General features: G+C 46.3%; 1 protein-coding gene across 1 annotated transcript in view; it reads right to left on the bottom strand.

The window, feature by feature from the left end:
- Positions 1-13,691, bottom strand: part of pard3aa (par-3 family cell polarity regulator alpha, a) — a gene marked incomplete at both ends in the record, with an annotated part of 345,696 nt that overhangs the window by 130,229 nt on the left and 201,776 nt on the right. The window contains one exon of the mRNA XM_080544006.1: positions 8,325-8,481. Coding sequence (XP_080400132.1) covers positions 8,325-8,481 — 157 coding nt within the window. The remainder of the gene's footprint in view (positions 1-8,324; positions 8,482-13,691) is intronic.

The following is a 13,691-nucleotide window of genomic DNA, read 5'->3' as shown; positions in this document are numbered from 1 at the left end:
TCTCTCGTCCTCCAGTTCATTCTTAGAGTCTGGTAAAGTAACGGCACCCCACCCACTTCTCCAGCATCAGTCCTGGATCTATTGTACAGTGTGTTCATTCTGCAAGGCGGGCCCCTCAGGCGCATCAACCCTACACTACCCTCTGCTCTAATAGAAACATTTCCACCGCCTTGCATCATCATACCAAAGACTCCTCACAAAACAAGAACAGACACATGTCGAGAATGGAGTACGCCCTTGAAAGGACCTCCATGGGCTTCTGTCTTATAGAGAAACAAAAGAAGAGAAAAAACGACACGCATGCGAGCGTACGCACGCACAGATACATATGTATATATTATACATTAACACCCTTATTTCTAATACTAAAACAATCAATAAAACAGCCTTTCTATAATTGGTTCATAATATTCCCTAGTTTCCAAGGGTGTCCATGGTTCACAGAGAGCAGGGTTTTAATTAGAGACACAGGCGTGCTTCCCTTCCTCCTCTTTATGAAACAATTCCATTCAGGACCTCTTGACACAGCCGCTGAGCTCTCCAGATGAAGAGTATTTTGTGCCATTCCGCCTCCTCCAGTGGACAGGTAGCGGGGTTGACTCGGACGTTTTGAAAGGTGAGATTAATTAAAGCGGGAAATGCAGTGCCAGCTTTTCTGCCAGCGTCTAGATAATTAGAATGAGAGGAAAATTACATCCTCTCCACCTGTTGCAGCTGAGCCACTGAGAACATGTGAATAATTAAAGTATGACATGACATAGTAAAAATAAATAAAAAGAGGAAACAAAAGTCCAGGCAATTCTTTGAGAGTGGACGCATTTGAGGACGTTGATGAGTAGATTGTCCTACAAAGACATCTAGATTTAGATTTAGTCATCTAAACATTATGATATGATGTATAGATATGATAGATATGATGTATATGTATGATAGATATGATATGATCACTTTTTTAAAAATGCCTGGTCGAGAGAGGAAGCTGGCGTTGTTCGCCGCTTCTCCGGCCGAAATCTAGATATACTTGGAGTATACAGAGTAGATTGTCCTACAAAGACTTGAATTAGACCCCTATACTTTCTTTTATTTATTTATTTTAATTTATTTTACTACTACTCGATCTTTTCAGTTTGTAAAGCGTCTTTGAGTGTCTAGAAAAGCGCTATATAAGTCTAATGTATTATTATTATTATTATTATTACCAAATGTATTTTAATTTTCCGAAAACTGGGGTGAGAAAGAGAGATGATGAGGAGAAAACAACATGTCCTTGAACATGAGAGCAGAGGAGCGGTAGAGAGAAGAAGTGGTATCCTATATTGACACGTACTTCCCCACACTAGAGCCACAACCTTTTACCAGCCCCTCCCCAACTGGGACCACTCAGACAGGAAGCAGCGCATCACTTCCTGTCGAGAGATCTCCTCTAGGGGGGGCCTGTTGGAGTGTTAGCGCCTGACAGATCACCCTGACACCTCCTCGCGCACTTGTCTGGAAGCATTAGCCAGTCAGTGTTCGGGCAAAGAGCAGCGGCTGACAGGGACCGCTGTACCACATGAAGAACCAGACTAGTTACTGTCGTAACTATGTCTGATGAAATTATCATTAGCATCGATGCTAATTAGCAATCTGAATCCACTTTTGATACAGGCTGTCACACTTGGCAATTACCGTGGACTTGTCTAGAGCAATTACAGAGTATCTACACATGTATCGTGGGCAATGTGAAGTGTCACCCCAAAAAAGTACTTGGACTGGGTATATGAACTAGAATGTAATTACTATTACCCTAGTCTTAACACACGTCAAACTAAGACCCGTGTTTGTACCGTGCACTGATCATACACCCATAATTGGTTGCTCTTAAAATATGATCATGCCTGATTGGTTCATGTACATTGTATCATGCGCCAAGGACATTTCCTAGATTTCCTTTTTGTTTCTGTCTCTGATGAAGGAATATAAACAACACAAAAATACAACGTTTACTTTTTAAAAATATTTGTCTTGGCTGTTTCCGTCGCTCCACCGACAAGGGGTTGTGCGTGATGGGCCAGCAACAAGGGGCTCAACTAAGTAGACACAGGCCGCTTTATGTTTATGCAGCCGGGAAGAAAACATTCGGCAATATCACAATGGACGCAGTCACAAAAAAGAGCAGTTATGCTCATATCCTGGAAACATTAAACTGAGGTCATTTGGGGATAAATATTACCCCCATTATGTTTAATGTTTCCCAGACACAGGGTTAAAAAGGCGTGTGTGTGTGTGTGTCTCTGTGTGTGTGTGTGTGCCCCTCTCTGTGTAATGCCCAAAACGACACACACTCATTCCCCCTCAGTGTGTTCTGGCTGCATGACCCCCTTCACTACTGTAGCCTTTGTCATGCTTTAATCAGAACTGCCCACTGCCCACTGCTAAACTCCCCCTGCCCTCTACAATAACAAACACAGCCTGGATGGCCGTGCCAGTGGGCACCATGGTGCCAGGGCTGTGGACTCAGCGGTCGCTGCCTCCATGTTGCATGCTGCTGCCTCACACCACCTCCGTGGACCCTCCGACAAATAACTTGCTTGCTGGACTCCACGGTCAGTGCATGTTTCTGGCACACAGTAGGGACAAGGGCTTTGAAAATCCTCAGTCGTAACGCTGAGATACCTGTTGCCACGGATTTGTGTTTTGGAGGAGAATTAACCAACCAAGTCACACATCTGGTCGAATAGAACACTAGGACAGAGTCATGCAAGACAGGGGAAGATGGTAAATGGACTGCACTTGTATAGCACCTTTTTTGCTGCTCCAAAGCGCTTTACAACGGCCTCTCATTCACCCATTCACACACACATGCACACACACATTCACACACCAATGGCGGCAAGCTGCCATGCAAGGCGCTAGCCCGCCCGCTCACTGGGAGCAATTTTCAGGGTTCAGTGTCTTGCCCAAGGACACTTCGACATGTGGCCAGCCGGGGCTCGAACCGCTGATCTGACGACCTTGTGATCATTAGACGGCGACTCTACCTCCTGCGCCACAGCCGCGCCGATGGCTTCTACTTCACGAGACGCTCAATTCTACTCTACGGGCATCGGGCAGCCTCGATAAGAGCACGGTATTACACCAGAGACGGGAGACATTCTTTTTTTGAGAAGGCCCTCTGGCTGGCCGTCGCTGAAGGGAGACAGATGAGCTCCCGGAGCCGAGAGGCCACCTGGCTCCATCCGTCTGAGGAGACGAGCACATCACTTTCAGGCCCTGAATCATTCAGTCTGAGGTGAGAGGTCACACTAATAGGTCTACTCCATCTCTCCTATTGTAGCACACTCCTCCGAATACCCTATCTGACACAGTGGCGTATTGATCTGGCGGGGATGGGGGATCATTAACAGATCCATAGTGCTAAGGGCATCAGGCCAATACATAGACATGGAGAGACACGTAATCACCTTAAGTAAATAGTGGTAAAGGAAGACCTTATGTTTTGTTGACCGACAGAGAACAGTGGTTCCTTTTATGGTGTTCTACTCCATTCAGACACACCTCCCCGTCAATTGAATTGATTGAAGCATTTGCTTGATTGGTTGAATGTTGAGGCCTGATAAACCGCCCTTCTGTTTTCAACATCCTGGAACATTGTTGGCGCCGCCTGATATCTGGAATCTGAACAATGACGATTAGACCACCATATGGCAGTAATCTCCAGTGTTCACGGACCCAGGAACAAAGCAGTCAACAACTAGTCAGAGCTTGTTTTTCTAGTCTAATGTTCCGAGAAGTATTTGAAGTGATCAAACTGACTAAGAAGGCAGGGTTTCCGTTAGAAAAATTTGCCGTCGGACATCGTGTCCGGGAAGAATTCGATTTACCGGACAAACGTGATATATTCCGGTCATCATATTAAAATATAATATTTTTTTTTTTTGCAAAATCATATTTTTTCCCCCAAATCTAATATAGCTGTTTGTCGCGGTGATTACTGTTGTGTAGCGGCCTATATATGCCATTTAATGTCTATTTCTCATCCGATACGATTAGATGCGAGCTATATAATATATAATAATATAACATGATTTGACGCATGCGCGCTATGCCATGCGTCAAATCCAGCGCTGAACGGGTCCAGCGCTGAACGGGCGCCTCACTGGGAACTGAACAGACAGCATCGATCAATGAACGGACTCCACATTACGTTAACTGAAGTTTGTTAAATTGTTTGGGATTAATGTGAGTTTTCTATTTTCTCTTTCCAGTTTTACCCTTTTTTTTAAATCAATAAAACAACGTCATTTCTATAACCAGGTCTCGCTGGTTGGGAAGGCATTTCGTTTAGTAGATGTCGTTTTCGATAGCCCTGTAAACTCATACGGGTCTGTATGTCGTCCTGAAGACCGGCTGTTAGATCATATCGCTGAAGTTTGTCTCCATCTTAGTGTAAATGTTGTCCGTTTCGTTTGTTATCCTTGTTATTGTGCGATAAAGTTAAAGCGCTCCGCTTCGGGACACCATTTTCAGCTGAGCACCAAACACACACACCCAACACTGCCCGAGAGAGAAGGACCCGCCCCCTTTAGTTAGCCTATAGCCTATAGGCTAACTAAAGGGGGCGGGTCCTTCTCTCTCGGGCAGTGTTGTGTGTGTGTGTTTGGTGCTCAGCTGAAAATGGTTAGAGGGAATTATTTTCACCGGACATTTATGTCCGACGAGTTTTCAATGTGTCGGACTTCAACTAATTTTACCGGACAAAGACCGGTAATTACCGGTTAACGGAAACCCTGTAAGAAGGTCTATTTCTAGATGGAATTTTACATCTAAAATATGTGATCTGCGGACAAAACCGATCATACCTCTGGCAATATCATATATAACTAAAAGGTTTCCTTTACATTTGATCTGAGGGGTCAGCCTATTCAAAGTGAGACAGACTTTCTCCTAGTCTCATATGCACGCCAGCTTCACACACTTGAATTTCTTTCCACACAAGCCCAGGCTGAAGTGTGCTAACACCCAGGGAGAACGTCTCTCAAGGTGCACGCTCTACATTCAGACAAGGTCGGAACACACCACGTTTTCCATCTACTCAAAAGCTCCTCTTCTCTATTTTCCTTAAAGCGAATGAAGAAGACACTTTTGCTCTCTCCGGTATATAAATAGCCCACTCGGGAGGAAGTCTACGGGCCAGGTAAAGGAAGGAATCATGCTATCTTGTTTCCTGATTTTGATGTGGATGAACAAAAGGGGGGGATGACACTGGTCGCTATAAAAAGCCCTAGGGCTCCTTGAGTAAATCGGGGTCGAGTCCTCCGTCAGAGTATTAGTCAGGTCCGGAGACATCAGTGACACAGAGGACCTCCGCCGTGTGTATTTGTGTGTGTGTGTGTGTGTGCCCGCACGTGCGCACGTGTGTGTGTGTGTTCCTCCACGTTCCATTTTCCACTCAGGGCACTCAGCCAACGGCGTGTCCAGCACCGGTCTACGGGGGCCTCAATTTTCGCCCCAGCGTGACAGCACCCGCTCCTAGCCCGGCCTTTCAATTAGGAGAGCGGAACTCACAGCCGGAGAGAGAATGCTAATGAGCTCAGCATCAAACAGACGCTGAGTTTTTCGCTACACCGGCGATGCGAGAGGGCTGGAAGACTCTCTCGGTTGTCCTTCTCCCTCCTCCTCCTCCTCCCTCCTTGTTTTTTCGGCATCTCAGCAGTCTGAGAGAATCCCCTTCAGGTCCTCCACCTCTCACCCTCAAGGGCAGAGGGAGGAACAGGATGAGGAGGAAAAAGCTCCCCTTCGCTTACCCACCTGCGCTAATCTCCTCTCAGGCCGTCCTCACTGTAAAGTAGGATGAGGACGTTTGAGGGTAGCTGACAATGTCACAGCCCCCACATGATTTACTGGAGTCGACAAGCCTGGAATTACTCAAGCCTATCTATAGCCCCCCCCCCCCATCCTAGCCCCCCCCTCTCTACTGACAAGCGCCGTTTCGACTGACAACCTTCCAACCAGTCCGGGGATCAATGCGCGGGAGCCTTGCCTCATTTCGCCCAATCAATGCGATGGCACTATCCAGTCAGATGAATAGCACCCTTCCCGACATGGCTTTTTCTTCTTTTTTTCTTTACATCGCCTCACCGTTGCCATGGTGATTAATTGCACGTTGTATGATTCAAACAGCCTGTAAGTTGGCAATTCTCAAGTCGTTTCTTTTCATATTAAGAAAGTTTCAATGTTGAAGACCCCACTCAATATAATAAACAGTTTTGGGATGACTAAATACTTTGTAAGTTGTGATTAATTGGATTCACTGTATCATCTGCCGTCCTGATTCAGGCTACTGGGGTAGTGATACATGACGTTGTAAACAAACGTACGTTTTAGGACGTGTTCAAAAGCAAGGACTGTGTGATGATCTAAATATGTGTAGTTGTGGGTTTTTAGCATGTTGATGTTCTATCAGCATGTTGTGATGTGCTAAACATGCAGTTAGAAGTTCATAGCGATGTTCCTTCTTAGCTGCTATCTAGCTAGCTACCAACGCGATGGCAGCAAACACGTCTGCTTTGATTCAGAGAGAGTTTCTCCGGTATTTGCTTTGAGGTGTACCAACATTCAAATAAGCATATCTTCTTCAACTATTCAGATTTCAATGTATGACACATCCTTTGAAAGCTTGCAACTTTTTCACCAGACCCTGTCACATTTTCTCTGAAGTCCAAAGCTGTGCACCTGGATGCTAGTATCTTTAATCAATGGTTGGATTTTTTGGTATCAGCTACAAGACTTTAACAAACATAATGTCTGTATATTTTAAATGTTTTCGAACGGTTTGGAGAGATATATTGTTTACAATTTACTTTATTGACTTGAAGTAGTTACAGCGAGGTCACAATTCTATCGCAGCAAATAATTCTATTCCATTTACCTTTATTTATAGCCATGCGGGGCAATAGCATACTGTATAGAGAACATAGCCACTACTAAGTACACAGTAACTCAAAGGGTTGATTGAGTTAGGCTTTCCTCTGTGGTACTTTAACAGGGTGGAATGGGAGAGATTTGAGAGTAATCATTTGATTTGTTCAACAGTGTCTTTTCCATTTCCAGGCCTTATGCAGTGAACTTACCTGTAGTAAAGTATACGGTTGAAACTGTGTGTGTGACTGACAAACCAGACAGCCCAAGTGATAGAGTATGTCTTATCCCAGTCTAGAACACCATGACTCTATTCTGAAATACACAGTCACATCTATATCTGTATTAAAGCTGTCCTGGAGTCAGTGTAAAACTGCTTGGTATCTCTTTATACAGTTGTATGCTTTTCTTCTTATTATTCCCAACCAGTAAACAGTAAACACCATGTCCATTTACAAGGGCAGCTTCTGTCAGATGGACATCATTTCCATCGGTGTCTTTACGTGTTTTCATTCTGAATGTGCTTCTTCCAACAACGAGCATTGCTGTAACTCACAGAGAAGTTGGTCGATTGGCATTGTACAATCGAGAATCTGTCTAAGAAACAAGACACGATTTTGTCTTAGTCTGCCAATAACATCGGCCCCAATCGACCCCTCTTTAAACTTCCCCTAACTTTTCTGCGTTACTCCCTAGCTACTCTGACTCACACTTGCAGCCTTGGAAGTTTTCGTATATTAGGACTATTCAGATTTCATCACCGTCCTCTTACAAGCTGTTGTTGATCACAGACTCGAGGCGTTTTGAAAGGATGTTGCCGGTGGTGCTTGTCATTTAAGGAGGCAGCTGTGGCAACTGATTTGAGAGTATAGGGGTGAGAGGGAGAGAAGGAACAAAAATAGATAGAGAGAGGGAGAAGAGAGAGAAGTGCAGGGCCCTATTGATCTAGAGGTTTAATTAGCCATCAGACGGCTCTGACACTCTCTCTGATCTCTAGTGGTGGAGATCATTGGCAAGAGTGGCACAGCGATGCAAGACATAGGCCGATCTGGGCTTAGTCTACTCTGAATCAGCCCCCCCCGGCCCCCTCCTCCTCCCCCCCATCACTGTATCAGTCTCCCCTATCAGAGTCTGTGGCAGAGGGGTCGATGTGGAGATGACAAGAGTGACTGGTTGAAGATTGAATTGCCGATTCCTATTCACCGGCAGTAGCGGAGCTGAACTTGAGCAGGTGGCGGAATGGGAATTGACCTGTGTGAAATCATGCAGGGTGAGAGTGAAGGGGAGATATATTGGGAATGACATGAACCCCTGACTATACAACAATGGGGGGGGGGAGGGGGGGGGGGGGTGATGAAGGAAGGGGTGACGGGTGATGTGGGGTGGGGGGTGGAGGTGGCGGTGTGCGAGGTCAGCTCACTTACCCATGCGTCCCATCATGGGTGGTCGTGGTGGGGTGGGGGGGACGGGGGCGATGGCCATACTGTCGACGGCTCCGTAGAGGGTCTGGGAGATCCTGCGCTCATCGTCCAGCAGGGCGGCCAGGGACTGCTCCTGCACCGGGGGGCTTCCTGGGGCCTCCTGCAGGGAGGGAGGAGAGAGACGTTTACACATGCAGCCAGTGGCCCAGACACGATGCAATCAATACGGGTTAGCCTGTAAATACTAGCCTCGACCATTTAACACAGGACTTTTTTCCTCCATTCCATGTCATGGGTTAGTAACACCAGTACTTTCACACTGAGGACCCCAGGAAGAATAGCTACTGCATATTTGCTGTATCTAATGGTGGATCCAAATAAACAAACAAACAAACAAACTGCTCTCTCAAGACTTGCCAGTTTTATATTTGAAAATACATTAATCTATTTGTGTATATCTGTTGTGTAAATGAAAATGAACGCTGATGCAACATAATCTGAGAACATTGTTTTGGCTCAATAAAAAACATTTGAAATAAAAAACGTGCCAGTTTGACAGAGCGGTTCTAGGTGAGATACCAATGTGTAGCCTCAGAGCATAAGCCGCTATCTGCCGCTGTGGAACGGAGGGCTAGAGCCACGCTAAGAACACTGTTCAGAGTCGGAATAAAGCACCATGGATTTCCCATAGACAGCTGCCTCCTCGAATGAGCTACAGTAAATGGACCTGTGACATTTGCTTTGGGTCGATGTATCGGACCAGTGATTATAGAGAAAACCGGCCACTCAATGTAAAAATCCCTTTTAACATCACACCATCCCTGAGTGGCAATGAAGAAAGGCTATTATTGAGCTTTAGCTAGGGACTAATGGAGTAGCTATTGTTTCCAGCCTCCCGTAGCACTATCTCAGTCAAACGGATGGTGCAATACTTGTCAGTTCTGCCTATTCTGTAAATGTGTTCCGGTCCTCGAGAGGGAACGAGAACTTTCCCACAAAAAAAAGACCCAAAATAAATGAAAAGAAGGATACAACGCTATTTGGCAGTCACCTGTGAACAGCCATGTGCGGATGGTTAAGAGAGAACAGAGACCCTGGTTTCTCACAATGCTTCATCAATTACGAGGGGCAGCCAAGGGGGATTGTGGGGGAGTTCTCCCTTGATCAGGGCCTTAGTATAGAGGATGCCTCACAGCTAGAGAGGTCCAGAGAGGACAGCACTCCGCACTACAGAACGGGCGTCTTTGAACCACGAGCCCAAAGAGCGATGTCTCACAACACAAGCCTGGCCGCTGGCCTACAGCTACAGCAATAGGGAAGGAGGACACCACAAAAAAACAGAACAAGAAGAGGAGCATATTGTAGGAGAAGTTATAGGTTTTTGTGGAGGAGAGAGCCTGGCCTCAGACCGGTGTCATAGAGACGGGGAGTCGGGGTCGCACGCCAGGGACGGCGATGTCAGGGGAGAGACTTATCGTCTGTTTAATATAAATGAGATGGTTTAATGAAGTTGGGAGCGGAGAGGACTTTATCTAGGCAGGGTTTGATAAGAGCGAGGGAGGGATTGGCGCGTAAGGGGGGGGCGGGGGGGTCAATGCAATTACAATCAAAGCCACAGCTACGTTCAGCCTTATAATAAACCCTGGGCCAGGATGAATTGGGGCTCAGTAAGGTTTCAATTGTAAAACAGGGTTTATTTTATTGGCTTTTCACTCTGTTTTTTTTTTTATCTGGTGAAAGCAGGCATTTTTTTTTTTTTAAAAGCCACACGAAAAAAATAACAGAAACATTTCAGGGAAATGAAAAACAAACAAACATATGGACTAATGTCACCATAGAAACAAGAAAGGTTTAGATTGTGGACTGATATTAAGAGACTATACTGTACTGCGTGTGTGTGTGTGTATATGTGTGTGTTGTGTATTGCACGTCTGTGAGCAAGGGGGAGAGAGGGGGAGGGAGATAGAGAGAGAGAGAGAGAGAGAGAGAGAGAGAGAGAGAGAGAGAGCGAGAGAGAGAGAGAGACGCCGAGAGCATGTGTGTACAGTACAGTACGTCAGTGTGCATTTCAGCGTTATTACTACCAGCACTCATCATCTCATCATCTTTTAATCTTTCCTAATCTACTCATTTTCACACAGGATTATCCTGCTGACTGAAGGCCTGGTGAGTCATCCATAGCCGAGTCAGGAGTTCCTTCCTGCAGTTCCCACCGGATGCCACAAGCGCCCTTGTGTGTATCAGCTATTCCACGACCTTGGTGACTGGGAGGAGTTTCACCTCGATGAAGTTTCACCTCGATGAAGGCACTGCTAGTGTGCTTGTCCAAAGCCAATGCCTGTGTGTGTGTGTGTGTGTGTGTGTGCGTGTGTGTGTGGATGCTCTCTGGGCATTCCGTTGCCTCCCTGGCCTGTTGATGGGGACCATAATCCAACCACCTTTCCCTAATGCCCTAATTACAGTCCTTAAGCTGCAGCATCCTGCCCACGGCCGGGCCCGCCTCTCCAGTGGCTAACTGTACCTCCGTCCCATTAGTTCCCCTCATCCGCCCGGAGCTTCTCTCTCCTCCCCGGCGCTCCCTCCCTCTCTCACCATCTCTCTCTCCTCTGTATTCAACACCGTCACCTGGGGTTTGCGAGGGGAGTGGACACCTTACCGCAGGATTGCAAATCCTTCTATCTGTACTGGCTGGCGGGCGGGCTTTGAAGCCGGTGGATTAGAAACACTGAGTTGCATCAAAGCGTCGTGTTGTGAAATGCTGTTAAGTGAATCGGAATCGGAATCGGAATCCGGATTGCTTTTATTACATCAGTGGTACGGGTACACAGAGTAAAAGTATTGGGTTCAGGTTCATTCGACGTTGGCGTTGCAGGAGAATACAAAATGAAAGTGAAATGTAAAATATCAAATATTACATAGAATGTGTGTGAGTGTGTGTGTGTGTGTGTGTGTGTGTGTGTGTGTGTGTACTCCCCCGTGCATGTGTGTGTGTGAGTGTGTGTGTGTGTGTGTGTGTGTGTGTGTGTGTGTGTGTGTGTGCGTTCATATTGCATATAAAGACCACAGTGAACATTTTGAACTCCTATACTCATATGCAATCTCACTGTTGCAATCCACTGTTGCACTCAAGCCTGCCTTAAATGAATCATTCCCTCAATTGGACCGATTCGAGTTTCCTTCATTGGTCCTACATGGGTTAGTCTAGAGAACCAGCTGGGGCTGAAGGCTGGGGAAGCAGGAAGTGCTCCTGTACCACTACTTTTCCATTTATGTCTGGTTCATTTACAAACTACATCTCCTAACATGCACCGCTCCCACTCTCTCTCTCTCTCTCTCTCTCTCTCTCTCTCTCTCTCTCTCTCTCTCTGAAATCTCCTCTCATGAATTACTCCCATCTAGCATGACCATGGTACAAACTACATCTCCCAACATGCACCACTCCCTCTCTCTCTCTCTCTCTCTCTCTCTCTCTCTCTCTCTCTCTCTCAAATCTCCTCTCATGAATTACTCCCCTCTACCATGACATCAACTAAACCGTCGTCTCCCCGTGTCATGATCTAATGGGGCCTCAATCACTTGCCATTACTGCGTTCAGGGAGAGGTCACCACAAATCTCTCCCTTCTCGTTTTCCTTTTTTTGTGTGGAGTGCATCTAAACTAGGCTGGTATGAGCAGCCCTGGGTGCCCCTCCGGATCGGTCAGCTCAATACTAATAAAACCATAATTTACTGGGCCGGGGCTGATTGATAGCTCTCTCAAGGCCCTATCGACCCAGTCCTCTCCCCGTCTGTGGGACATCTTTTGTTTGCCAAGCCACTTCCTTCCCCGTGTCAACTCGCATAAACGTCCCGCGCTGAATTACGATCCACTATGGGTATGCAAAATGGACAGTTTGTGTCCTCTTACGTCAGGGACGATTTTTTCTCCTGTGTTCTCGCCTCCTCTCTCTTTGGAAGCCGGAATGTATTATATCCTCTACCACGTACGGCACTGCGGTGGCAGGGGTTTTTGAAAGGAGGTTTTTTGATGCCTCTTCCCTACCCCGCCCCACCCTCCTCTATCTCATCAATAATGCAGTGAGATCACTATTAGTTCCATTACCAGATCATAGCCCGGGCTGTTCCCAGCGGAACCTGGCGGGCTCTTGACCAGTCACTGGCAGTGTTGCCAGATCGGGCGTATTCCCGCCCCAATTTGGCTACTTATGATCACCTTTTTAGACTGTGGTTAGACTGGAAAACAATCCCATCTGGCAACACTGGTCACGGAGGCTCCTCAAAGCCTTCAAAGGCGGCGGAAGGCCTTGATGTTCGACGTCATTCATTTGTGTTCTCGTCTTGTATCGTGAACGTCAGCACTGTTGACAGGGCATGCATATTATGCCGATATTTTGTACAGTGTATGTTTTATTAAGTATGGCCGAACACAAGACGGCCTTGCTTTTCATAAGTGCAGTGAGTTCAATGTCGGCTGGTAGGGAGAGACTGGGGGATAATGATTCTCTATAATGCTTCACCAGGTAGGTGAACACATGGGGATTGGCACGCTGAGGTAAGACTATGGTTGGTTTAAGGGTGGAGGGGGCTCAGGAAGAGTGGAGGGGAACCAGGGAGGGTGGAGGGGGCTCAGGAAGGGTGGAGGGGAACCAGGAAGAGTGGAGAGGGCTCAGGAAGGGTGGTGGGGGAACCAAGAAGGGTGGAGGGGGAAAGCTCAACGTCAAGTTTGGCTACAGCAAACGGCCTGATTGCTATAAGAAAGCAGTCAGGGACAGAACAAAAAAAGGTGAGAATGGTCCTCCACTCCCTTAGTCCGTAACTGACATGTCATGTTTTGAATAAAGTAGTTTGGATATAGTGCAGGGTGAGTCATGCGAAACGCAAAACAGGGAAGGCCTACGCAAGGGTGCATTATCCCATTGTGAGGCGTAGAGCCGAGTCGACTGAAAGAGAACTTTCACAGCGATTACAATAAAAGGCACGAACGTGTTTGTCTAGCAGAGTATAGCCACGACTAAACCTCGTTTGAAGTTTCTCGGAAGATATTCTCACAATTCATTTAAACCACGCTAACTTACGGATGTTGGAATCCTGTCAATTGGAGGCAGAGCTGATGACTGTTAGTCTGTGGTGCGGTAGCAAAGTAGCTAACAGAGAATCCTTCACTAACTGCGTGAGCTCAGAATTATAAGGTTCTATCTCCGTTTAGGGTAGTTCAGAGACATTCCATTATGTTTTGTGAGATGGAACCTTTGTATTTTATTAATTACTAACTAAAACATTTCAACATTTTAAAAATAACACCACACAGGCATTAATAAACACCTAATGGATCAGATTATGTAAAAAAACTCAATTTTGACAAAAATGGAGA

The sequence above is a fragment of the Nansenia antarctica genome (assembly GCF_963989245.1).
Source record: "Nansenia antarctica genome assembly, chromosome: 13".
In the NCBI taxonomy this organism is placed as follows: domain Eukaryota; kingdom Metazoa; phylum Chordata; class Actinopteri; order Argentiniformes; family Microstomatidae; genus Nansenia; species Nansenia antarctica.
Note: the sequence above shows the minus strand (reverse complement) of the source record. Positions and strands in the feature narration are given on the sequence as shown.